Here is a 24,956-nt window from a genome sequence, read left to right as displayed (position 1 = left end):
CATATTTGCCCCTAAATGGGTCTCTCTCTCTCTCTCATGTGAAATAAAATAATTTAAAGTAAAAAGAAGGTCTAAAAATGTTTTCGTAAGAGTTAGTTAGAGCTAAATAAGTAGAAAATCAACTAGGTAGTCATTTGAGCAATTTCTTAAATAATTAAGCATTTATCTTAAATATTTGAAACTTGAGAAAACTAATTAACGCATATTTGTCATAAGTTACCCCCCTATAAGTAACTTCACTCCCGATAACATGTCCTTTTTTTTTTTTGAAACGTTTACAGAAACACGGCCAGATTTTGCCTATTTACAAATACATGCTAACTTTTAAAATATTACAAATACACACCTAACTTTTGAGAATTGATTTGTTAAATAAGCATGTATTTGTAATATTTCAAAAATCAGGCATGCCTTTATAAGTAAGTCAAAAGCTAGGCGTATTTTTGTATTATTTTTTTTTTGGGGTATTGTCACTACTTCCCATATATCACCTCAGATATCACATTGTCAATTACCAGGCTCATAATTGTAGCTGTCCATCATGGGCAGGCTTGGAAATCAGTGAGGGGTAATGTCTGTGGAGCGCAAGGTTCCTAAAATCATGAATTTTTCTTATTCAAGAACAACAATGAATGGTCCATACTCTACTCCTCTCTCCATAAAGCCCATCATTGCCATTATAAATCTGATTCCAAAATGGTACACTTGACAGACAATGGCTCCTTCCTTATTTGGTTTTTTCCAATGACGAAGATTCTAGAAATTTTGTTCCATTCCAGGCCTACCCCACCTTTCCAGAACTTACCAGAAGATGTATGGGTTTTGATGAAACCAAACCTATCCATAGCCAGTCCTACCCTTTAACAAGATATGTCACATAGATACTCCATTTTTGACGCCGTGTCCCTTTATATTGAAAAATAACCGTGTCCCCGTATCCACAGCCGCATCCATGTGACATAGTTAGCAAGTCTTTTACTAACATTGCCATAAAAATCTAACAATACTGACACCTTAAAACAATGTATTCAAATGAATGGGGTCCAATGCATATTACAATATTTTCAATAGCTGATAATATGTCAAAAATAATTCAATATTTTCAAACTATCATTTATTTTATGAAAATATCATGTCTTTAAATATGATCTACAATTTTATTTATATTGTATGTATATTTATTCATATAATTTATTGTTTTCATATATACCAATAATTTTCTCGAGAAAACTAGATTTTTCTAAGCATCACCAGTGACTATGGTTTGAATCTCACCAGTGATGGTAGGGCTGTCAATACATCGGGTTTGTATCAGGTATCCGAGCTTGATTTTCTGGATCTGGGGATGAAAAGTGCTGACCCGAATAATATTCAGGTCAACCCGAGAAATATGCAGGCCGGGTTTGGGAGACATTTTCTTTTGCCGGGCAGTCAACTTGTCTCAAGTATTTTTAATAAAAAAAGTTGTGAAATTATGCAGGTCTGGGTTTGAGATTCCATTTTTGTGACCCGGCAAAACCCAAACCCGAACCCGACCCGCCCGAACCCAACCCGGCAACTTGTTATTTGGTCGGGTTTGGGTATACCTTGATGGGCAGGGTACTCGACCCGTTTACAGCCCTAAGTTACTGTCCCGCAGCTTGCTGCTTAAGTCCAAGATAGACAAATCGGATATCTGGAGAATGGTTTTCCACAAAGTCCATTAGTTAGAACGGGGGTACTGCTCAGGAGCAGACGGTGGATATTCATGTGGAAAAAAGAAAGTGATATTTTTCTTTTGGAGGCAAAGAGAAAGAAGGGATAAATAATAATAGCCAAATATCATTTTTGCACAAGTAAATCAATGGCTCTTGCAGATCTAAGGCATGTCATAGTGATAGTCTCTCATCCAGCCAAGTGAGAAGTCCTTCATTGTAGTGACATTCAGCAATATATAGAAGAACAAGCATTCCTAAAAAGTGATTTTTTTTTGAAAAGTTTCAAATTCAAAAAGAAAGACCAAAAAAGGGGCACAAGGTAACGAGCGACAAATTTAGTCTTATTTCAGTTTTAGCTTTAAGTATCTATATCCAAAGGAGCGCGCGCGCACACACACACACACACACACTATATATATATATATATATATATATATATATATATATATATATATATATATATATATATATATATATATATATATATATATGGGTCCCTGCTAAATGAAACATGCTAAATGGGGTTTTCTGCTCTTCCAGTATTTTTTTTGCAGTTCCGACAGTTCCGACCCCATAAATGTGTTGGAAATGGTCGATTTACGAGGAATCCACACCTGGACCACGTGTTTTCAATAAAAAAAATGATATTTAGAGCCTAAAAAACTTACAAAGATTTTAAACCGTTGATTTTTCAAATGTTTTATCCATGTGTCGGAATCCAAAATTTCAAGAGCTGATCCCTATAAAATCAAGTACATAAATCACATTTGTATGGTCAGAATTTAAAAATAAAACAAAAAATCCCTGAAAAACTCATTTAGCACACAGACCCATTACTCTCTCTCTCTCTCTCTCTATATATATATATATATATATATAGAGAGAGAGAGAGAGAGAGAGAGAGTACAAAAAATGAAAACATACAAAATGGACAATGTGTTTTTTGTTTTGAAATTCTGACCGTACAGATGTCATCTATATGCTTTGCTACAATTAGGCTCCAAATACCATTTTTTCCATCGAAAATGCATGGTCCAAGTATCGATTTCTAGTAAATCAATCATACTGAACACATCTACGGGGTAAGAATTCAAAAAAAAAAAAAACACTGGAAATCCATTATCATGTTTCATTTTGCACGGTGTCCATTTTGTAGGTCTTCATTTTCATATATATATATATATATAAAGAGAGAGAGAGAGAGAGAGAGAGAGAGAGAGAGAGAGAATGATAAATAAAACATGATAAATGGGTTTTTTGGGCCTTTTTCATTTCATTTTTAAATTTTGATTGTACATATGTGATGTCCGTACTCAATTTTATATGAATTAGCGCTTGGAGCATTTGATTGTTACAGATGAGTGGGTTTTTATAAGGTTCCAAAAATCAGTGGTCCAAAATCTTTGTAAATTTTTGAGGCTCCAAATATTGTTTTCCTTTAGCATATTTTATTTAACATGTTTCCTTCAAATATATATATAGAAAAGTGGTAGCTGTCTAACACTCTTTTGTCCTATTGCCAGCCTACCACGAGCAAACATGTATTTTCATGATGTTTTTCACAAATCTGACCCTGCGTATGTGTTTCACAAATGACACTTATCATGTTTTTAAATAAAAAACATGATTTTTTTAGATTGAATATTTATGAAATTGTAGTCAATTTTTAAACCTTATAAAAATGCATGTCCGAATTGGATGACCCAAGAGTTGATTTTCATAAGATCAAGCATGTCAAACACATCTGTTGGTTAGATTTAGGAAAAACATGAAAAGACCCTTCAAAAGCTTATTAGACTGGCAGTAGGCAGCTACCACCTACTCATTATATATATATATATATATATATATATATATATATACACACACACACGCATGCATGCTCGAATGCGCAAATGAAGTTCTGTTATTTCCCAGGCTTAACGAACACTCTTGAGATGTTTGCAATGCCCTCTCATTCTTGGATTTTCTTAAGATCCTGTGATTGTAAATCACAATCACAACATTTTCTCATTTGGGATTCTCTTTTCCCTTTTTTATGTGTTGCTTAATTGGATTCATTTTGTTGTGTTGTTATGGTGACTTTTATAATGAATTGCGCAGAAAAGTTGATAGTTCTTTGATGGTGAATCCAAATTAGTGAATATGAAGGGAAGCAGTAGGACTAGTTTGATTTGTACATGAAGCTGAAGGATTCAATTTATACAGTTTTAAGTGTTGAACTGATCTTTCTTTGATTATGGATTATGATGGGGGCATCAGTTTCTCTGATGATGCTGGGCTGGTGATTAGAAAGATTGCTACCAATAGTGTTGACAGTTGGATCCCTGGGTTGAATGATCAAGCAATTTGTGCAACAGAGGAGGATTATAGTGCTTTGAATGGAGATTCAGACTATCTATCAGGTTCCAGCTTTGATGGGCGGTAGTCACAATCTCGATCAGGAAGTGAACCTCCTAAAAAAAGATCAAGGAACGCTTGGTAGGGAATCCTCATCTGTTAGTCGGAATAAGGCAATTAAGTGGATGTTTTTTAGACAAAACTCTGCTGCAAATTTAGGCAAGGTACTTGTCCTTATTTAACACTGCAATTTTGCTCATGGAATAGAGGAGATGAGGAGGCCACCTCCCAATTGGCAAGAAATTGCCTCAACCCAAGATGAGGATCGCTCTCTGACTTCAGAGCAAATAGAGAAAAACCAGATACTGTCTTTGAGTTCATTAGGTTCAGGAGGAGAACAAAGATCTTATAAAGGGAGACACTGCAAGAAGTTCTACACAAATGAGGGTTGTCCTTATGGAGATACATGTACTTTTCTACATGATGAACAATCAAAAGCTCAAGAAAGTGTAGTGATAAGCTTGGGGCCTACAGTTGGTGGTGGTTATGACAAAGCTTCCACTTTCATATATCATGATCAATAGGCACCCTGCTCCCTTATTAGTCTTGCCACTTTGGACTATGCTTGGTGAAGAAGCATGGGCTTCACAACTAAATTCAGTATTACCTTTATTGTATATATTCATTGTTCACTGTATCATCTAGTGCTAAGGTGAAAATATCCAAAGGAATTCCTTTTCCAACAAGAAGTTAAAGGTAGCTAAAAGACCATTTTGTGGCAGTTATGAGTGAATTAAGAATTTTTTGTACCATGTCTGTTTGGCCTCACAAATTTTGTGGTTCTCCAAATATATTTTTCTGTACCTCACAGATTTCGTGACATTTTTTGCACTATGTTTTTGCAAATCCCATGTCTGTTTGGCCTTTCACTGTGGTTCTGCAAATCCTATGTCTGTTTGCAAATGGGTGTTACCTTGATGAACATACTGTGTATCCACATAATGAGCATTCAACATTCTGTGCTTGTCCCTAAAAATCAACTAGGATAAGAACATTATTGGAGTTGATGTTGCAATGCCAGTTGGTACATGGCAATGCTATTCATTATTTTAAATTGTTCATGAAGATGCACTAATTTTCCATGTTGATAGGACTTCTAGCAAATGTAAGAATGAAGTTTGAAGGTCATTCTTTGTGCACATTGACATGTCTGTCTGTGTATGAAGCCATGTGACCCTTTGATGCATCTAGTTTCATATGTTTTTTCTTGTTTTATTGTCCACTGTTTATCTTGAATGTTCTTCTCTAGGTGGGTCCTGTTTGATATGTCATTCTTTCTAGTCCACAACTTTATCTTATTAAGTGTGTCAAATGTTTGGTTTTTTGTGGGTTCTTGATAATATTTTTGAAAGGTAAATACTGCATCATCCGCTCCGCTGCTATGTCATGAAAAATCATGTTCTTGACATAGTTAAATATTGTTACATCCACTGCTTTGTCATGACATTTTCTGTCATTTTTTTTAATGTAAAATCGATATTTTTTTATTGTCACAAAATTTTACCACATTGTGGGAATTAATTTTTCGAGACCTTGAAACCTTTCTTAATCGCACATTACAATCATATGATCAAACATCTATTTTTTTTGCCAAATTCGGGTAAAAAATCATATCCATATTCGGGACAAAATTCAATTAGAGATCCATATTTAGGAAAAAAATTCAATTTGAGATTCATATTCAGAGAAAAAATCCAATTTGAGATCCATATTCAAAGCAAAAATATATATTCAGGGCAAATATCCAATTTGAGATTCATATTCAAGGCAAAAATCTATATTTGGGTCAAAAATTCAATTCGAGATCTATATTCGGGGCAAAAATCCAATTTGAGATCCTTTGTTGGAGCAAAAAATCTATATTCGGGGCAAAAATCTCATTCGAGATCCATATTTGAGGCAAAAATCTACATTTCAGGCAAAAATCTAATTTTAAATCCATATTTAGGGCAAAAACTCATGATTTTAGATATAATTTTGTAATTGGATCCATATCCGAGCAAAAAAACATAATAAACTTGTTAAAACACATAAAATGATGGACGGATCGGGCCATGCGATCCAAAATGACCTATTATCCATGATTGTCCAAGTTGTTCGCACATTGTCATCAAAAAATGGACATTTGGAACATAACATTTGAGTATGGTCCAAACAAACATTGGACTTGGAATAGTTATGGAACGAACAAAACTAATGTTTTGTTCCTTTCTTTTTGTTCATTTCGTCCAACTCTGGACAAACGATCAAACATACCCTTAGGGATCCCAGTGGACGGGGGAAAACAGGGATCCGTCCCGCCTTGCCCCGTTTGGACTGAGGATGAAGGACATGAAACTGGGATGAAGGCGGGGATTGAAGTTAAAATCAAAACCCATGTGGGGATGAACTTACGCATTCCCCTGTCCCATCTCCATCCTCGATCGCCACCTTGCCCCGCCCTGCCCTGTCCCAAATCCTTCTTTATAGAAGGCAGTGGACTCAAGGGAAACGGTGCCCCACCACACCTCACCCTGTTTTTATCGAGGATGGAGGACATGAAACAGGGATGAAGGCGGGGATGGAGGGTAGGATTTTGAAATGGGGCCGAAATGAAAACCTTGTCTCCCGCCCCCACCCCAGTCCACTGTCATCCCTAGGATCACTTCTAGTTATCAAACTTCTGCTGCTTTTAAAAAGCCATCTTGAACTCGGCTTGTTTAACTTGGAGTCATCATGAGCACAAGGCTCGGATTTCAACAAGTCGGGATTGGGTAAAATATGATTGCACAAATATTTGTGCATTAAGCACCTGATTGCCTTCCATCAGGCCTAGGGCCCAGGCCATGTCCCCAAGATGGAGGGTAATCGGGTGCTTAATGCACAAATAATTGTGCAATCATATTGCACCTGATCTTTTCACGCTTGCAATAAGCATGAGTCATGCTTGAAGACCTCAAGCTCAACATGTTCTCCAGCCCTGCCTGATACAGCCATGGAGTTCTACCTTGGTTTTCAGTGGTCATTCTATGTGGTAAGAAGATTAATTGATTGAAGGAATCTTTTTTGTTTTGGACATCCCCCATGTCAAGAGGATGCAAAAAAGAAGGGAATGGTACATGGTATTCGACCATGATATAATCACAGTGAAACCCTTTATTTTAGTGGATCCAGTCATCAAAATGCAGGTTTAAGTGGTCGGCAGCATACCTGCCTAGGTGGGTTGGCTTAAGGTATTCCAAGTTTTTTTTTTTTAAATTTATAACCCGAAGAAATCGCACCCGGCACGAAGACTTGGTTAAGTTGGCTCAGCCTGCCAAGGTATTCCAAGTTCAAGTATGATTAGTGGCCGGGAAATGACCCCGCCCATGTAGTAATGGGCAGGGCTTAGGCCCGGTACTTAAATGGGCTCTGGTTTGGAGAGCAACCCATGACCTTGTACATTGGCCCATTACTGAGCCAATAATTAGTGGGTTGGTCCGGCCCAATCTAAATCCATTTGTTATAGAAATGGATGCATTCACATCATATTAAACAGTGCATATTCCTGCAGATTTTAGGCATGCAAAATCTCCATCAATTATATCAATGACTCATGCACCCAATTAACTACCTTTCTAGTTTACAAAAAATTAATGCATGTAATTAGGTAAATAGTAATATTTAACAATTTACCATGTACCTGATTAATTATCTTTCTAGTTTCTATAAAATTACTGCAACTAGTTACATAAATAATAATAGTTACCAGCTTACATCTTAGGCAATTAATTATAAATGGGCCAGACTTATTTATAAGTGGGCCAGGTTTTGGCGCAATAGCTAATGGGTCAGGGTCTAAAGCCCAGCCCTTGATGAGCCGGGTTGGCTTGGCCCTCCAGGCCGCTGGACCCATTGCCCAACCCTACCCTCTGGTAGATAAGGGAGGGGCACTCGGAGGTTTGTACAAGGGGCAGTTAGTAAATGGATGGTCAGCCCTAAGGAGGGTTGGGGTTGGGCCTTGGGTGGTCAAGGTTCGATTTCTGTGGGAGTCACCCCCTTGCACAAGCCAACACCCAACATATCCGGGACGGCAAAGGTCTTAGCCACAGAGTTTTCTCTCTTAAGGGTCGATCCATGATCGGCCTGCTACCAGGCCCAAGGTTTATCCATGTAACTAAACTAAAAAAAAAAAGTGGTCGAGAACCCTAAGGGGCATGCCCTTGATCCATCTCTAGTTGCTTTGCATGGGTGGTTTCCTTTTTTTTTTTAATAAGCAAGGACGGCTCAGGCAGACCCCAACCAGAGTACAAAGATATCAATAGTTATTAAAAAAAGGCATTTATTCCACCCTAAAACATAGGAAAGTGGCCCATTTTCATATGAAAGTGGTTCCAACGCCTGAAAGGAAAATGGCTAGTAGGGCCCACGTTATCCATATCACACTAGGAAGTCGATGTGTACAGTCTACTGGGTTGGCAGAGTGGACTGCCTGGTGGTGGAAGATGATTGCACCCTCATTCATATGGATCCAAAAACACACTCCAATCCTCTCTATATTAAAGTTTTAAAATTCTTAAATAGTCCTTAGAGTAGGCCATTTCAAATCTAATTGTTAAACTATGTTTTACTCATCTGCTGTGTTCATGCATGTTTCCCCATCTCTCAAAACATGATCAAGTACAGAAAACAAAAACACCATCCTCTTGTTATGACAGAGATTAATTAAAATATTACATTCTTACAATAAACTAAACACTAGCACCTATCACCTCCACAAGTCCAGCCCTCCATTTGTTTAGTTATAAAAAGATCATAACTATCAACGTCCCTCACAAGATCAGGCCAATTGATTAGTATTTTTTTACAATAAAACTAGAGCGGCCTTAATTTTTTGAAAAGACCAGGCCTAGGAATGGGCGTAAGCAATTTTAGAGTAATGGGTAGGTTTTTAGTTTTTTTTTTTCATTTTATTTTTAAATTATGACCGTACAGATGTCATCTATGTACTTGATTTTATAGGGATCAGCTCTTGAAATGTTTGATTTCAAACACATGGGCAGGTTTTTATAAAGTTTAAAAAATCAACGGTCCAAAATCTTTATAAATTTTCAAGGCTCTAAACATAATTTTTTTTCATCAAAAACACATGATCCAGGTGTGAATTCTTTGTAAATCGACCATGCCGCATAAAAAGCATTGGAGAAGCTGAAAAAACTATTTAGCATGCGGTTTAGCACCAAATGGGTTGAGCACGGACCCATTACTCGGCAATACTATATAGCTGAAGTTCAGTAACATAGGGTTGTTGTTGCACCTCCAGCACCTTGTAGGAATGGTTCATCCTTATCAAGACAAATAAATATATATGTCTGTATCATAATCATACCACGACTCCACATTAATTTGAAGACATCTATCTATCTATCTATCTATATATATATATATATATATATATATATATATATATATATATATATATATATATATATATAGAGAGAGAGAGAGAGAGAGAGAGAGAGAGAGGAAACCTGAAATATGTTATGTTTGCTGGTATGAATCAAGATTTTCATAGTTTTTTTTTTTGCAAATGTAACCCTACATATGCATTCGGCCTGGTCCATTTGCTAGGAATCTACCGTTGGATCATCGTAATTGGATCAAGAAATACAACTTTTTATGCTTGAATATTTATAAAAATTATAAGTCATTCATTTTCAACCTTTAAAAGATCATTCTTATAAATGGTAATTGGATGATCCAATAGTCTATTTCTATAAAACCAAGCATCTAGATCACATTTGCACAGTGAATTTAACAAAAAAAAAGTAAAATAAACCTATAAAAATCTTGGTTTTTTTACCCGTAAATATATTTGGTTGGTAAACATATTTTTTGGATAACCAAGAAAAACCACTTCACTTGCCCACCGGGCGGGCTCATTAGTGCAAAAATGTGAGGTCTCCCTTGCATACCAAGGAGTAGACTCAGCTTGAACTTCATAGCAAGGGACATGCACTCATGGATTTGGAACTGAGATGTTCCTTCAACTTAGTGACGGTCACAAGTTACCCTTACTAGATGAGTGGAGCCTTCGTGGGCAATCTATCCATAATTCTTATGAAGCTTAAAAAAACAATATTACCTCATGTAGGGATGGCAGTGGGGCTGGGGACAAGGTTTCCACCCCCGCCCCGCCTCAAAATTTTATCCTCCACCCCCGCCCCGCCTCCGCGGTGGGGATGGATTTTATCCTCCACCCCTGCCTCCATCCCCATTTCATACCCTTCATCCCTGGTCCAAACGGGGATGAGGCGGGGCGGGGCGGGGATAAGTGGTTGGGGCGGGGATCGTGGCAGGGCGGGGAAAAGTGCACGTCCACCCCTGCCCCGCCTCCGTGGCGGGGATGGATTTTATCCTCCACCCCCGCCTCCATCCCCGTTTCATACCATTCATCCCCGGTCCAAACGGGGCGAGGTGGGGCCCTGCTTTCCCCAGGTCCACTGCCATCCCTAGCCTCATGTATGTATATTATTTTAAGGGTGCCAATAATACAGAGTGTTGGAGAAGGATTTGCATTCTTGCTAATAATGTCTGGGTATGCTATTATTTATTTTGTCTTTTGTTGTGACAAAAATGCAATATAATCAGGAATGCGACCTCATGCAGAAGTGACCAGTCGAGACTAGAGATGTTTGGTGATGAAGTTGATCATGGAAAAAGGTTTCATGTTAAAAGGTTTGAGTAATTCACAACAAACTAGCTTATAAGTTATTTACAAAAAGCTACCTAACTTTTTGGTTATTATATTCAGATGCTTTATGTGAATGCATTGCAAATAGCCAAATACTTGTATGAAGTGTAAAATGGTGTTCTTTTCTCATAAAAAAAAACTCAAATTTGCTCTTTCATGGAAGAAATCAAGACATTTTAACCATTTGGTTTGACAAAACAAGGTTACTGATTTTAGGACCAAGCATGTCTTTGTAAAATAAATGCAAAAGCTATCAGCTCAATGTAATAATCAAACATTGGGACTGCCTTTTGTGTATAGTTGATATTTCTCCATATTTTTCATTGACGACCCCTATCAGTTATACAACAGTTGAGGCTCAAGAGAAGTTGAGGCCCTGGGCATATTTTATTGGAAGCCCATATATATATATATTCATGATGGCCCTCAACATGTGAAATATAAGCGTTATGTTTTTTTTTTTCATTTGAAACCCTAGGCGGTGGCCTCAAATATCAAAAAGGGCAGTTGGCTCTGTAGACAACTATACCGTTGGGATTCGAACTTGCAACATTCCAACACAAGGTGACGAACACTAACCACTCCTGCCAGACAAGCGCCCATTGGTAACTTCTTTTCAACTCTGCTTCCAAGTGAATTGAGTCTACTCACAAAACAGGCCTAACCATCAAGGCAAATGTGAGGGAAAGAGATTGGGTGAAATAGAAACTTAGGTGGAAGGCAAAAGTTCGAGCTATCATTGATATAGTATCTTAGAAAAGCTAGAATTCTAACCTCATGACAGGACCTATAAACCGTGTTAACAAGTAGGGATGCAAACGGCTCAGATCCAGAATAGCTAAATGCATGAAGATTTGGATCAGAGTCAGATCCGGAACAACAAAAAATTTGCAAAACCTCCATCTTGGGTACAACCCAGTTGCACCCTTATTTACAATATGGCGAAAAACTGAATTAAAAAATAGATTTAAAGTGTATTCTTGGCTTGATCCTAAGATTACTGGCCGGTCACTAGGGATGCAAACAATCGGATCCAGTATGCCACTTTTATGATTTTTTGCCATTCCGACCCGATCTGGATCCAACTTTTCAATGTATTTAGATAATCCGGATCCGATCCACATGCATCCCTACCTATCACATCCAAAATTTGGAAAAAATAAGAAGGAATAAGAGGGATCTGACCAATCAGGTTCACTCCAGGTTGAATCCAGTCCATGGCCCCCTTAAGGTTCAGGTCCAAATTAGACCTGTCCCTCTTCCCTCCGTGTGTTCCCTGGATTCAATCACTCTTAATTCTAGCTGTTAATTTAGTTGAATACAAGAACCGTGTCCATCTAATCCACTTAGTGTGCCATACAATATGCACGTCCTAGACCAATCAGGTGCAGTCAGCTTCAACAAAGTGGATCCAAACCAGACATATTTTTAGTTGTATGGCTTTGGTCTTGGTTGGAGCCCAACAACTTGTAGCCTAGTTTTTATAAAGAGTTCTAAGATGCACCACTGTAAGATCTGATCTTTAACAAAGTCCAGATCCAATCTATTTCTATAAATTGTTCCCACTCTCTGTTCCTGCAGACTTCAACCTACTTCCATACATGCGATTCTGAATGCAATGTATATTGATGTTTCAAATATTCATGTACGCATAAATGTGGCTAATTTAGGGATGTAAACGAGTTGGGTTTTGATTGGGAACTGGGCAGTATCCTGCATAGTGGATCTGGCCTAAACTGGACTAGTATTGTGATTTGGATTCAAATGAAATAAGCCCATGATCCGAATCTGTTAAGCTATGTAAGAGAGTATTACTGTCATTGGATTCCACTTAACTAGGACTTAACCTTGAGTTATTGGATAATGGTTAAGGTAGGCCTCTGTTTGGCAGTTTCCAGGAAGCCTGAGGCCAATATCAGAAATTTCACAAACGTGAAGTCCATTTTTGAAATCAGGTGATAAAGCTTGACCTCCAAATCTAATTTTTCTGCACCGTTACTTTTTTTTTTTTTTGAATTTATAACCCGAAGAAACGGCACAGGAAAGACCTGATAGCGCTGCCTCAGCCTGCCATACCTACGGTCGTCGTGCCAGCTGAGTAAAACTCTGAAGCTAGGACCCCTGTCCCTAGGGCTTAAGCTACGCATTGGCTTACGAAGAGAGGTGACGCCCCCATGAGAAGCAAACCATGACTTCCCGTCTAGCAGCCAAGGCCCCCACCCCAGTACGCCAACCCCACTTGGGGCTTCAGCTGAGTCCTTCACATAGGAAACTGTCAATTAAGATGACCTAAGAAGTTGGGCTATTTCCAATCTGTCGTCCCCATGAAAAAAAGATGCAAAAGTATGCTAAATTTGCCCCCAAGGGATTTGACATGGTGGAAGGGGGCCTAAGGTCGCTAGACTGGTGGTTGAGGTTTCATTCTCATGGGCGTCACCCCTTTATATTAGCCAAAGCAAGGCGACTCCCTGGGGGCAAGGGGGTGCACTCATGGAGTTTTATGCTACTGGAATGGCGATCATACCTACGGCAGGCTAAGTCCAGCGTGACAAGGTCTCCATTCCAGTAGCGTTTCTGCCTGTGATAAATCAAACAGAAAAAGCAGAATTTAGACATAGTGGCACTTTCATGTTTACATGGAAACAAACACGTTTAATTGGTCATGTCTCGTGAAAAAATGATCACCCATACCAGCTTGCAAAAGACTAAATTAGCGGTCATTACCAATTTCCCTTGGCCACCAAACTCACACACCTAACTAAAAGAACGGGTGTCGGTGTGGAAGTCCATTCTGTCACTGAATAAAAATGTTGGTCATCCCCGTTCCTTGGATTTTTCTATTGGAAGAGAGAGGATGCTGTCAGAGGCTCCTTGATCGTCGTTCAATCTTAAAATGAACGCCACCCATCAAATCGGTGAATAAGCTCATTGTGAGCCGTTCATTTTAAACCATTCCGATGCCGTTCATCCTAAAACACGAACGACATCGGAAAGCCCATCCAAGTGATGGGCATCTCAGATGTCGTTCATCTTGAGATCAACGGCATCCAAAAAGTGTATTCTGTCAGTAGACAGTCTGACCAACCAGATCCCACCTCTTATTGGAGAGCCTTGTGTTCAGGTTTTGTTCACACAATCAAGTTCCTTCTTTTGTCCTTCACAAAGATCTTCCTAGATTTGAGTCGGCCATACGACTTTGACGATAGTTTTAGTCTCCCACACGCATGTTTATACATAAAATGTACTCTATGGGGGAGAGGGAAGCAATTCAGACTTGTACGCTATGTCATCATTGAGCCAGTTTTTAACTTGGGCGGCAACAACTCCCCTCTCACTTACGTTTCTGACTTTTCTTCCTACAACCACCCCTCTACTACTTTGCTTCCAGGAAGATCGGAAGCCTTCTCGTATTTATTCTCCTACCAAGTACCACCCATCTCTGTCTCAGTGCTACTAGTTCCATGGCTTCCATGGCTGTGGCACCGATCACCACTTGCCCTTCTTACCCCTCCTCTCAATTGAGCTCACACAAACCATTTCTAGTACTGTCTAGACCTATTAAAAAGGGAAAGAACGCTAGCTTTGCGGTGGGTAAAGAGCTTGTTTTGGTTAAAAAATATGTTTTCTTACTGTTTTTTTATTGGAAAATGATTGTTTTTTTTTTAATAAAATGGAAAATGATTGTTGGTAGTTTTGGTTTTCAGTCTGCAAGATTGTTTGGACCTGCCATCTTTGAGGCCTCAAAGCTGAGGGTTCTGTTTTTGGGGGTGGATGAAGAGAAGCATCCGGGGAACCTGCCTCGTGCGTACACAATTACACACAGTGATATCACAGCCAAGCTCACCCTTGCCGTCTCTCAAACCATTAACAGAGCCCAGGTATTGAGAAATAAGGAAGTTGGTGCCTTCCTTTTGATGATTATTGTGCAGGGTTTTGGTTTAATTGAATTGGGGTGGTGGTGTTTTCAGTTGCAGGGTTGGTATAACAGATTACAGAGAGATGAGGTGGTAGCAGAGTGGAAAAAGATGCAAGGGAAGATGTCTCTTCATGTGCACTGCCATATCAGTGGAGGCCACTTTCTGTTGGATTTCATAGCCAGCCTCAGACACTACATATTTTGCAAGGAGCTCCCTGTGGTAAAGTTAAAAATTGATCTTTTTCTGTTTGTTGGTTTCTCTACAAAGACCAATTGTTTGGTTTTTGTTTTATAACCATAGTAGTGTATCTTCAATAGGTTTTAAAAGCGGTTGTCCATGGAGATGGGAACCTTTTCAACAAACACCCAGAGTTGGAGGATGCTCTTGTTTGGGTCTATTTCCATTCCAGTCTAGAAGAGTTCAACAGTGTTGAGTGTTGGGGTCCACTGAAGAGTGCTACTGAGGTATTCAGTTTTCTTGGTTTGTTGCATTTACTTGTTATAGCTAGTCCTTGGGAGAAGGAATCATAGTTTTGTTTGTGATTTAGGTTAGAGCCCACCAGAAGGTTGAAGGGGGTGTTGTTGAAGATTGGCCAAAATTAGACATCACAAGGAGACCAAGAAGATGCAGTAACCCTTGCAAATGCTGCTTCCCTTCCTCATGCTTGATCCCATGGCCTCAAGACCTTGTTGAAACTGAGAATATGCAAGAACTTCAACAACAAGCTTGAGATGAGATGTTCACTCATTGTGCTCTTCTATGTGCTGCCTCCCCTGTTTCCTCTGCTCATCTTGAAATCATGGAGCAAAGCTGGGTTTGCAATGAATCATGGCTCTCTATTCCAAAGAGGAGAGCAAGAGGAACACTGGTAATTTGTGTTGATATATTGATTGTGTAAAAATTTTGAATTTGTGGGATACAAGAGAAAAAAAAGGGTCGGTTGATTATTTATTTGATTGGCAAGGGTAGATAGAATTAATAGGTTGTGAATAATTGTAGCAACTCCAAATAAGTTTACAAAAAAAAAAATCAGTGAAAGATGCAATATGGATTGGTTATCGTTGGATTGCTCTACTTTGTTACAACCGTCTTTTTTTTCTTAATAAATTGCAAACTGTGTGATCTGGTAACCGAGAAAGATGGTTTTGGGGTTTTAGTCAAACTTGTACTATTAGGGTGTGTTTGATCCCTCATCCATGGCGTTATCATGCAGGACACCACTAACCTACTCAGGACGCCACAAAAATGAAATGCCGGATGCGGCGGACACACCACTTAAAAAAATCCTCGAACTGAGGGGGTGTGTCCACCATGTCCGTGAAACAGTGATTCCCCCTGTTATGACGAGAACGGGACGAGAGACCACTTAAAAAAAAAACCTCGAGCGGGGAGGGGGGTCTTGCGCCGGCCCTCTCTCATTCTCTCCACCCCCCTCTCTCTCTCTTTCTCCAGGCGGTGATGCCATCCGTGAAAGGCAGACATGCTCTCTCTCTCTATCTTTATGTGAAATTAAAATGAAGGTCATCTTGCTCGTGGTCATCTCTAACATTTGGCAGAGAGCTGACTATTTCTTTAAGCCAGCGGTAAATCATGCATGAGGTATTCTTATCTTGATAAAACAATCATTAAATTTATCTCAGCTAGATGTGAGTCTTTTCTCTCTGTCTGTTGCTTTCAATTTGCAGGCATTTGATAGAAGGGTAGTGATTTCTGTTGTTTATGGTCCTAATCTCGTCGTCATGAGACTCGCTTTTTGGGATGATTTGGATAAGGTTGTCGTTTTCAGCACGGATTGTCATATTCTTATGAGGGATTTCAATTGTTTGTTATCTATCCATGACTCTAATAACCTCGTAATTCTTAATCTCTCTATGCGAGGTTTTCAAGACTTTATTCATGGATATTTTCTCTACCCTATTCCTTTAACTGGAGAGCGCTTCTCTTGGTCAAATAGGCGGTTTCGTCCGTGTTGTATGGTCCTTGATAGAGTCTTTGTCACTCCTAATTTATCGGACCTCATTCCCGACGTTAAGTGTGTGTTGTTTGCTTCCTCTATCTCGGATCATGGGCAGATCATCACTCATTGAAGGGATGACTTTCAACTCACCAGGAGCTTTGCGTTTGAAGAATGATGGCTTCAGGAGCCAGATTTTCTCTTAGTTATTGTTAATTTTTAGAACAAACCTGTTGATGAGCATTGGGTCGCGCTCCGGGTTCAAAATAAGCTTTCTTGTCTAGTTAAGGATATCAAAGCTTGGCTTCATAGTCGTAAGGTGGAGAAATTTCAGCAAATGGCCGCATGGGATCAAGAGATTTCTGCGTTGTATCAGTCTATGTCTTCTTCTGACTCTCTATCTGATTTGCAACTTCTCAGTCTCCAGGCCAGGTCCTTAGAATTAACTATGCTCTTGAAAAGCTGAAGGGTCAAAGAGGAAATTCGTTGGAAGCAGAGATCTAGGGTGAAATGGCTTGTGGTGCTTCCCATCGTCATAGGAGGAACGTTGTTCCTTCTATCTCCATTGAGGGTGTTTCTTATCTCAATCAACACGTTAATCCGGCACTCTCGCTATACTTTAAGGACTTATATTCTGCTTTGTTAACTGCGTAGGGTGTTTTTGGTAATATCCTAGTTGGGTCAATTCAGAACAAGCCAGATCTATGCAAAGGAGGTTCTCTGTTGATGAGATTTTTAGGGCCATTAAGGATCTGTCAGGTTGGAAAGTGTCTGGCATTGACGGGTTTCATGTCAACTTTTTTAGAATCTTTTGAGACTATGTTAAATCAGACGTAGTGAGCATGTTTGATGAGTTCTATCGTAACTCCAGACTGCCTTATCATTTTCATGTTGTTATTATTTCGCTCATTTCGAAAGATGATGAGGCCACTGATATGTCACGATTCCATCAAATCTCAGTTATGAGTGCTCTCTATCGGATGTTTGCCAAGGTTTTGGCGAATAGGCTGAAATCGGTGGCTAACCAGATTTTTTCAGACTCTCAGTTTGCCTTTATCCGTAATAAGAGGGTCCAACACTCGTTCATCATGGCGTCCGAGGTTGTTCATTCCTTGCAGCATAGCGGTTAACCTTCCTTTGTCCTTAAATTAGACTTTCATAAAGCTTTTGACTCTAATCATTGGTCATTCTTATTTCAAATGTTAGCAAATTTTGGTATTGGTCGTCGTTTTTCTGGTTGGGTGAGGGAGTTGGTCTTAAATGCCCAGGCCATGTTAAATATCAACGGTGTTAGAGGAGACCGATTCAAGCTGGGGCGGGGTTTGCGGTAAGGGTGCCCCCTATCGCCTTTATTGTTCAATGCAGTTGCTGAGGGTCTTGTGGTCTTGCTTAAGCGGGCCGCTGTATCGGGTTTCATTGATCCTTTGCAGGTTTCCGACTTCCCAGGTCATATTCTTACTTATGTTGATGATATGATCATTTTTGGTCGTGCAAATGTTCAACATATGCTTAGGTTCAAGCTTATCATTCAGTTCTTTTTCTCCCTATTCGGGCTTTCTCTAAATGAGACCAAATGCTCTATTACCATGTTCAATGTTAATGCCAATATGCTTGCAGCTGGAAAGACAATTTTTAATTGCACTATTTCTAACTTGCCTATTATGTACCTGGGCTTGCCGTTACAAGTGAAACACCTCTCTTCTGTTGCTTGGGCTTCGACGCTTCAAAAAGTGAAGCGTAAATTGCTTTTGTGGCAGTCGTCTTATCTCTCCATCACTGACCGTCTAACCTTAGTCAGACATGTTCTTTTAACTATTTCAGAATTTTTCATGTCTATATTTGTGATGCATGTGGGAGTAGAGAAGCAGCTGACGCGCTTGCTGGCAGGTTTTCTATGGTCTGGGTGTCAACTCAAGGGTAAGCGTCACTTGATTGATTGACGTTCGGTGGTCTTACCTCGGCGTATGCCTGCTTTATGCATTCCTGCTCCTCGACTGCGAAGCATTGTTCTTGTCGCCAAGCAATGTTGGTTGGCCCACCAACCGGATAACCCTTGTGCTAGTTTGCTTCTTGCTAAATATGGGGCTCCAGCTTTTATCCCAGTTCGTTTGAGAACCCGGGGTTTGGCGTTCTCGCACTTGCGTAAATCGTGGTTGAGGTCTTTAGCCTGCTTTAGAGACCATTTTGAGGACTCCAGAAATTTTGGTCAGTGGTTGCAGTGGGCATTGGCGCCAAGCGGAGAGTTTCTCACAAAAAAAGTTTATAGATCGTTGCTCCCGCCAGGGGCTGATTGGTTGCCCGAGGATGTGCTTTGAGCGAAGGGTCCTTCTCCCCGTTCTCGAGTCCTGACTTGGTTAATTTTGCACGATAAGATCCAGACCCATAGTAATTTAAAGAATTGGGGCATTCAGCTCCCGAGTTGGTGCATGCTTTGTCAAGCTACAGAAGAATCTACGTTTCACTTGTTCTGGTCTTGCCCAATATTTGTGAAACTCTTTAGCAGGACATGGAGGCATCCAGAAGTGTTTGTTAAGGAAGAGTCCTTTGCGCTAGATCTGATCTTGGGACCGGTTTGTATTAGGCGCAACAAGAGGTGGAGGTTCATCTGGCGGACGTGGTTGCTTACTTCTTGGTTGTTTGTTTGGATGGCGCGAAACGATGCTCATTTTCGTCAAATTCCAGTTAACATTCAAAACCTGGTGCATAAAATCTTGGTAGATGTTTATGCGATCTTGCGTATGCATCTTAGTGATCTTCCGCTCCCTCCTGCTGACACTACCTCTCCTTTGCCGCAATCTGGGCAAGCGGCTCCGGTGTGAGCCCGTTTTATCTGTCTGATGTTCTTTTCTCTTGTGCTTTCTTTTTGTTTTGGCTTTTGCTCTTGTTCAGTTCATGGGTTCAACATTTTGTTGATCTTCATGAGTGATAATGTTGAATTAGTTTCGGCTCTCTTTATCCCTTCGTCTTCGTTCCTCTCTCTCTCTTTTTTCCCTCTCTTCCCCTTCTTCTTTGTTCCTCGTACTTCTTCTCGCATTAGGGCTCTGAATAAGAATTTTTTTTAATACTTTGAATCATTTTTTTTAATTAGGAGTTTTATATTTAATTTGATTAGATTTTTTTCTTTGATTTTCATTAATTAGGGTTTTGAATGAAATATCTTTAACTAGGGTTTTTGATATTTTGTTTGATAAGGGTTTTTTTCTTTGTTTTTCTTTGATTATGACTTTGAATCAAATATCTTTAATCAGAGATTTTGATATTTAATTTGATTAAGTTTTTTTCTTTGATTAAGACTTTGAATCAAATTTCTTTAATTGGGGATTCTGGTAGTTAATTTGATTAGGGCTATTCTTTATTTGATTAAAGTTATTTTTCTTTGATTAGGATTTGAATTAAGGCTTTTTTATATTTAATTCTATGATTTATTTATGTTTTTTTATTTTTATGATTTATTTTTCTTCTAGTTTAGGGTTTTTAATTTATTTATGATTTATATTCTTGCATTCTAGGGTTTTATGATTTATTTATGGTTTTTGCATTGGTATATAAAAAATATCAATTCTTATTCTTTTCTCAAAGTATCTAAAATTTAAATATTTTTTCATACTTGGATCCTGTTTGAGATTTATACTCGAGGCTAAAATTCAAATTTTTAATAATTTTTTCATAATTAGATCCAATATGACATTTATTAAAGCATTTCTATATATAAAAAATATCAATTCTTAATTTTTTCTTAAATTACCCAAATTTTAAACAATTTTTTTGTTTTTAGATCAATATCCATATCCTGAGTTCATAATAAACATGTTAAAACACTTATATAGTGGGGCGGATCGAGTTGTATGATCCAACATGAAATTATCCAACCCATTACTCATATGTGTCCAAGTTGTCCGCACAATGTACAAATCAAACACTCAATACAAAGAATACGAAACAAACGTTGAACATAGTAAAATTGTAAGAGAATGGACATAACATTTATTTTGTTTGTTATGTTATGTTATTTCATCCAATCTTGGATTCAAGAGCAAAAAAATGATATTTGGGGTGTACATCCTTTGCTGCAAAGGTTGAAGCCCATGAAAACCATTTCTTGCATGTAAGGGATAAATAGTTGCAGAGTTTTACATTGCAGACATTGAAACAAAGCTGCATTCACGGTGTGGTTGGCTGCTTGTCCAAGATTGGATGGAATAACATAACAAACACAAAAAATGCATTTGTTCCAACTAAAAATGAAACTATGTTTCTTGTGTTCGATATTTGATTTTTACGTTGTGCAGGCAATTTAGACATATATGGATAATGGGTTGAATAAATTTGTTTTAGATCATATGACTTGATTTGACCCACCATATGAGTACGAGTGTTTTAACATGTTTATTATGGATTTTAGCCGAATCTCATATTAGATTTAAATACCAAAAATATATAAAAATTTGGATAATTTAAGAAAAATAAGAATTAATATGGTTTTTATATATAAATGTTGTAACCGGTGTCATGTTAGAGCTAACTTTGAAAGTTTTATAAAAAAATTATGGATTTTAGCACTAAATATAGATCTCAAATTGAATCAAAGTACCGAAAATTGTTTAAATTTTGGGTAATTTGAAAAAAAATATATAAGAATTTATATTTTTATATTCAAATAAAAAACCATAAATAAATCATACAACCCTAAAATTAAAAAAAAATCATAAATAAACCAAAAAAGCCTAAACTACAAGAAAAATAAACTATAAAATCAAAGAAAGCATAAATAAATCATAAAATTAAATATAAAAAGCCCTAATTCAAACCCTAATCAAAGAAAGTCAAAGAAAAACAAGCCTAATCAAATACAAGAAAAGCCCTAATCAAAGAAAAAAAACTTAATAAAATTAAATTAAATTTCTATTCAAATTAACTATAAAAAGCCATAATTTAAGAAATTTGATTCAAATCCCTAATAAAAAAAAACTAATCAAATCAAAGAAAAGTTTTAATCAAATTAAATATTAAAAGCCTTAATTAAATTAAATATATTTGATTCAAAGCCCTAATCAAAGAAAAACCTAAATCAAACTAAATATAAAAAGCCTTAATTAAAATTTTTGATTCAAAGCCCTAATAAAAAAAATTCTTTCTCGGAGCCGTAATCAAAACCCTAATTAGAGAGAAGAAGAGAGAGAGAGAAGGAAAAAAAATAAGAAAAGTGAGAAAGTGAGTCATTTACGGTGACCTCGTCGTCTGACCGTTGCGCAGGAGCAGGGGTGAGTGAGAGAGAGAGGGGAGAATGAGGGAGAGCCCCTAACCTTTTTTTTATAATTCATGTTCCCTCATCCTTGTTCTCAATGTAAGTGGGGGTGTGGAACAATGAATCATCATTCTACGGATGCGGCAAACACGCATCCGCCGCATCCAATGTTTGATCATCCGAGCATCCTGCGCATCCACGACATCATGTGCAACACGCGATCAAACACACCCTCAATGTGACACGATAACAATGGTTTATTCAGAGAAAGAGGCTAAATGGTTCTTTGTTTGTTATTGCAAAATAAGTCCATAGCAAAAACTAGGGGTGTCAATGGGTTGGGTTTGACCCGGACCTAAGCCACACCATACCTTATAGGGTCAGGGTTTGGTGATAAACAAGGTCTGATTATAGTCTAGGTCGGGCCTGAAGAGTTCTGATTAAGATCCAGAATTTTTCAATGTAAAAAAAAGAAAAAATATTATTTTACCACATTTGGTGAAACTCTTATAGGACTTGGGTACCATCTTCTCAAATCAGGTCTGGGTTTGGTTCCACCTGGATCTGAACCAAACCCGACCAGTTGACACCCCTAACTAACAAAAGCACACACCAAAATGTTTGGTATTGAAGAATAATTTGGTGTGGTTGCTTAAAGCTTCAGGAAACCATTGATTGATTAGCCTATGCTTTTTTTGTCCCTTATAGCCTTAGTGTACACATTCAACAAATACAGACATAATTTTGGTGCTATGCATGTCCCTATCATGCCAAGGTGGAGCATTTTGGTGGCGTGATCAAGGGGCCAGCCTATTGACACATCTCCTGTCCTGCTGTCAGTTGCTTGTTGAAGTTGAACTATTTGGTTTTTTGTTCATTGTTGGCCATGTGGTTTGCGTGACTTAAATTTGTGGCTGCATTTTGGACACAATCACCAATGCTGGCCTGCCCTTTCCTTGCCAGGAAAGGGCATGCTTTACTTGCAGAGTAGGCTTGTTTTGAAGCTTCCTTCTTCATAAGGTCATATAATTCATACCCTTGATTTCTTGTGATATTTCAATGAAAAATTAAGAAATTTATTTTTTGTGATATTTCATGGAAAATATATTTCTTTTTTTTTTTGCCTTTTTTTAATACAAAACACCAATATTTTCCACTATGGTTATAGAGGCACTATGTACCGCCTGACCTAATTAAATATATACATTCTTTACATGCTTAATACCCACCATGGGATTAGTGGGATGTGGGTTGTGCACCCATCTACATCTCCATCTCCATTTGGACAGATGCAGATAAAACTCGTCCAGATCCATACTGAACTATAGTCAAGTCTTTAGGAGTAGTATGTTGACCCATAAGAGTCCTAGAAGTCTATGTTTCGTGCAAAAGTAGGGAAAACCCTCCCATCACTCACTGTGATCACATAACTCTAATTTGGAAAAAAACCTAGAGGTTTCCCCTCCCCACCAAGGAGTATACCTAGCTTTGACCTTGCAGCAAGGGACTCCCTCCCTAGGTTTCGAACTGTGGTCATTCCATGTCAGGTGACAAACCACAGAACCCTTGTGGGCAGAGCAGTACTTGAATTCAAAAGAGATTTTTCAGAAATGATGTACATGATCAGACCCATGGGGTTTGGGGTAGTGGTATGGGGCCTAGACGGTTTGACTTCCTAACTTGAATCTTTTATTCACTACACCTACAAGTTTGATTGATAACAATGACCAATAGATAGATCATTCATTAGAAAAGTGGCCTCCCCACTTAACCCTATATACAGTTACTGCATTTATTCTTCCCTAACCTTTCCAATTTATTTGTCTGGGAATAATCAACTAAGTGGGTCAACTTAAGGCCTTCAAGTTGGAAGACATCGAGAGTTCGATACTCAAACATTCCCTTGCTGCAAGGCCGAAGCCCCCATGGAGTTTTATACCACAACAACAACAGCAACAACAACAACAACAACAACAACAACAACAAGATCATAGTCAACATGACACCGCTCGTCCTGTAATGGGTCATCTAAACCAAAGTGGTGGGTTCTCCTCACCAAAAAAAATGCAAATGAACACAGGGTCTCTTGGGGCTAGACAGGCATCAGTGCCCCAGTAGATGAGCCAAACCAACCGAACAGGGCATGTTCAAGCTTGGCTCATCTACCAGTGGACCAAGATTGTGACTCAGCCCCTGGTGCTCATGTTTGGCCGAGTAGACCTCAAGCTCCAAAACGAAATGAGCTGAACATGCGGGGTTTCATGTGAAAAAAAATCATGTTTCTTTTATACATGGAATGTACATATATTTTATATATTACACTTTATATACATAAAATCACTAAAACATAAGAACGGGAAATATGAGAACTAATTGTGAACCACTATTTTCATAGATTTTTTGTCCTTTTCTCTTGAGTCTAACAGTACAGATCTGCATGCTTGGATGTACAAGAACCCATTCTTGAATCATCCGATTTTGATGCATAAACCTGATTTGTTTAAGGTTTTAAAATCAATGGCTCATCATTTTCATAAATATTCAAGCATTAAAAAATGCATGATCCAATAATTGATTCCTAGCAAATTCACCATGCCAAGCACATCCACATGGTTTGACTTGCACAAAAAAGCGTTGAAAATGCTCCTATTTCTACTTCTCATATTCTAGTCACTATATATATAGTGAAAGGTGATAGCTGCCTACAACCAACCTACCACCAGTGAATAGGGGTGGCAATCGGGTCGGGTTGGCAAGTCAGCATACCTCAACCCGAACCCGACCCGTTTATTAAACGGGTCGGCTGTGGTAAACACTAACCCGACCCATTTAATAAACGGGTAACCCGACATGACCCGCCAACCCATTTAATAAATGGGTTGGGTCGGGAAAACGGGTAGTGGGCGGGTCGGGTTGGTGGGCGAGCGGGTTGGCGGACAGGTTGACGGGTTGGCGGGTTGACCCACCCGCCTAACCTGTTTATTAAACGGGTCAGCCGGGTTGGCATACCCCCAACCCGAACCCGACGGGT

The 24,956-nt window shown here is 38.6% G+C and overlaps 1 protein-coding gene and 1 pseudogene across 1 annotated transcript; both read left to right on the top strand.

Moving 5' to 3' along the window:
* Positions 1-3,936: 3,936 nt before the first annotated feature.
* Positions 3,937-4,621, top strand: LOC149832965 (zinc finger CCCH domain-containing protein 56 pseudogene; annotated as a pseudogene).
* A 9,615-nt stretch (positions 4,622-14,236) lies between these two features.
* LOC149832964 (protein STAY-GREEN homolog, chloroplastic-like) lies at positions 14,237-15,627 on the top strand. Its single transcript, XM_090014810.1, has 5 exons — positions 14,237-14,396; positions 14,514-14,687; positions 14,778-14,945; positions 15,044-15,190; positions 15,274-15,627. Exons 1-5 carry the CDS (start codon positions 14,271-14,273, stop codon positions 15,454-15,456), a joined length of 798 nt encoding a protein of 265 aa, XP_089870936.1. The 5' UTR covers positions 14,237-14,270; the 3' UTR covers positions 15,457-15,627.
* The last annotated feature ends 9,329 nt before the right edge of the window (positions 15,628-24,956 follow it).

Source organism: Nuphar pumila, chromosome 7 (genome assembly GCF_984573655.1).
Source record: "Nuphar pumila chromosome 7, dmNupPumi1.hap1.1, whole genome shotgun sequence".
NCBI lineage: Eukaryota > Viridiplantae > Streptophyta > Magnoliopsida > Nymphaeales > Nymphaeaceae > Nuphar > Nuphar pumila.
The sequence above is the reverse complement of the archived record's forward strand: the minus strand, read 5'-3'. Positions and strand labels throughout refer to the sequence as shown.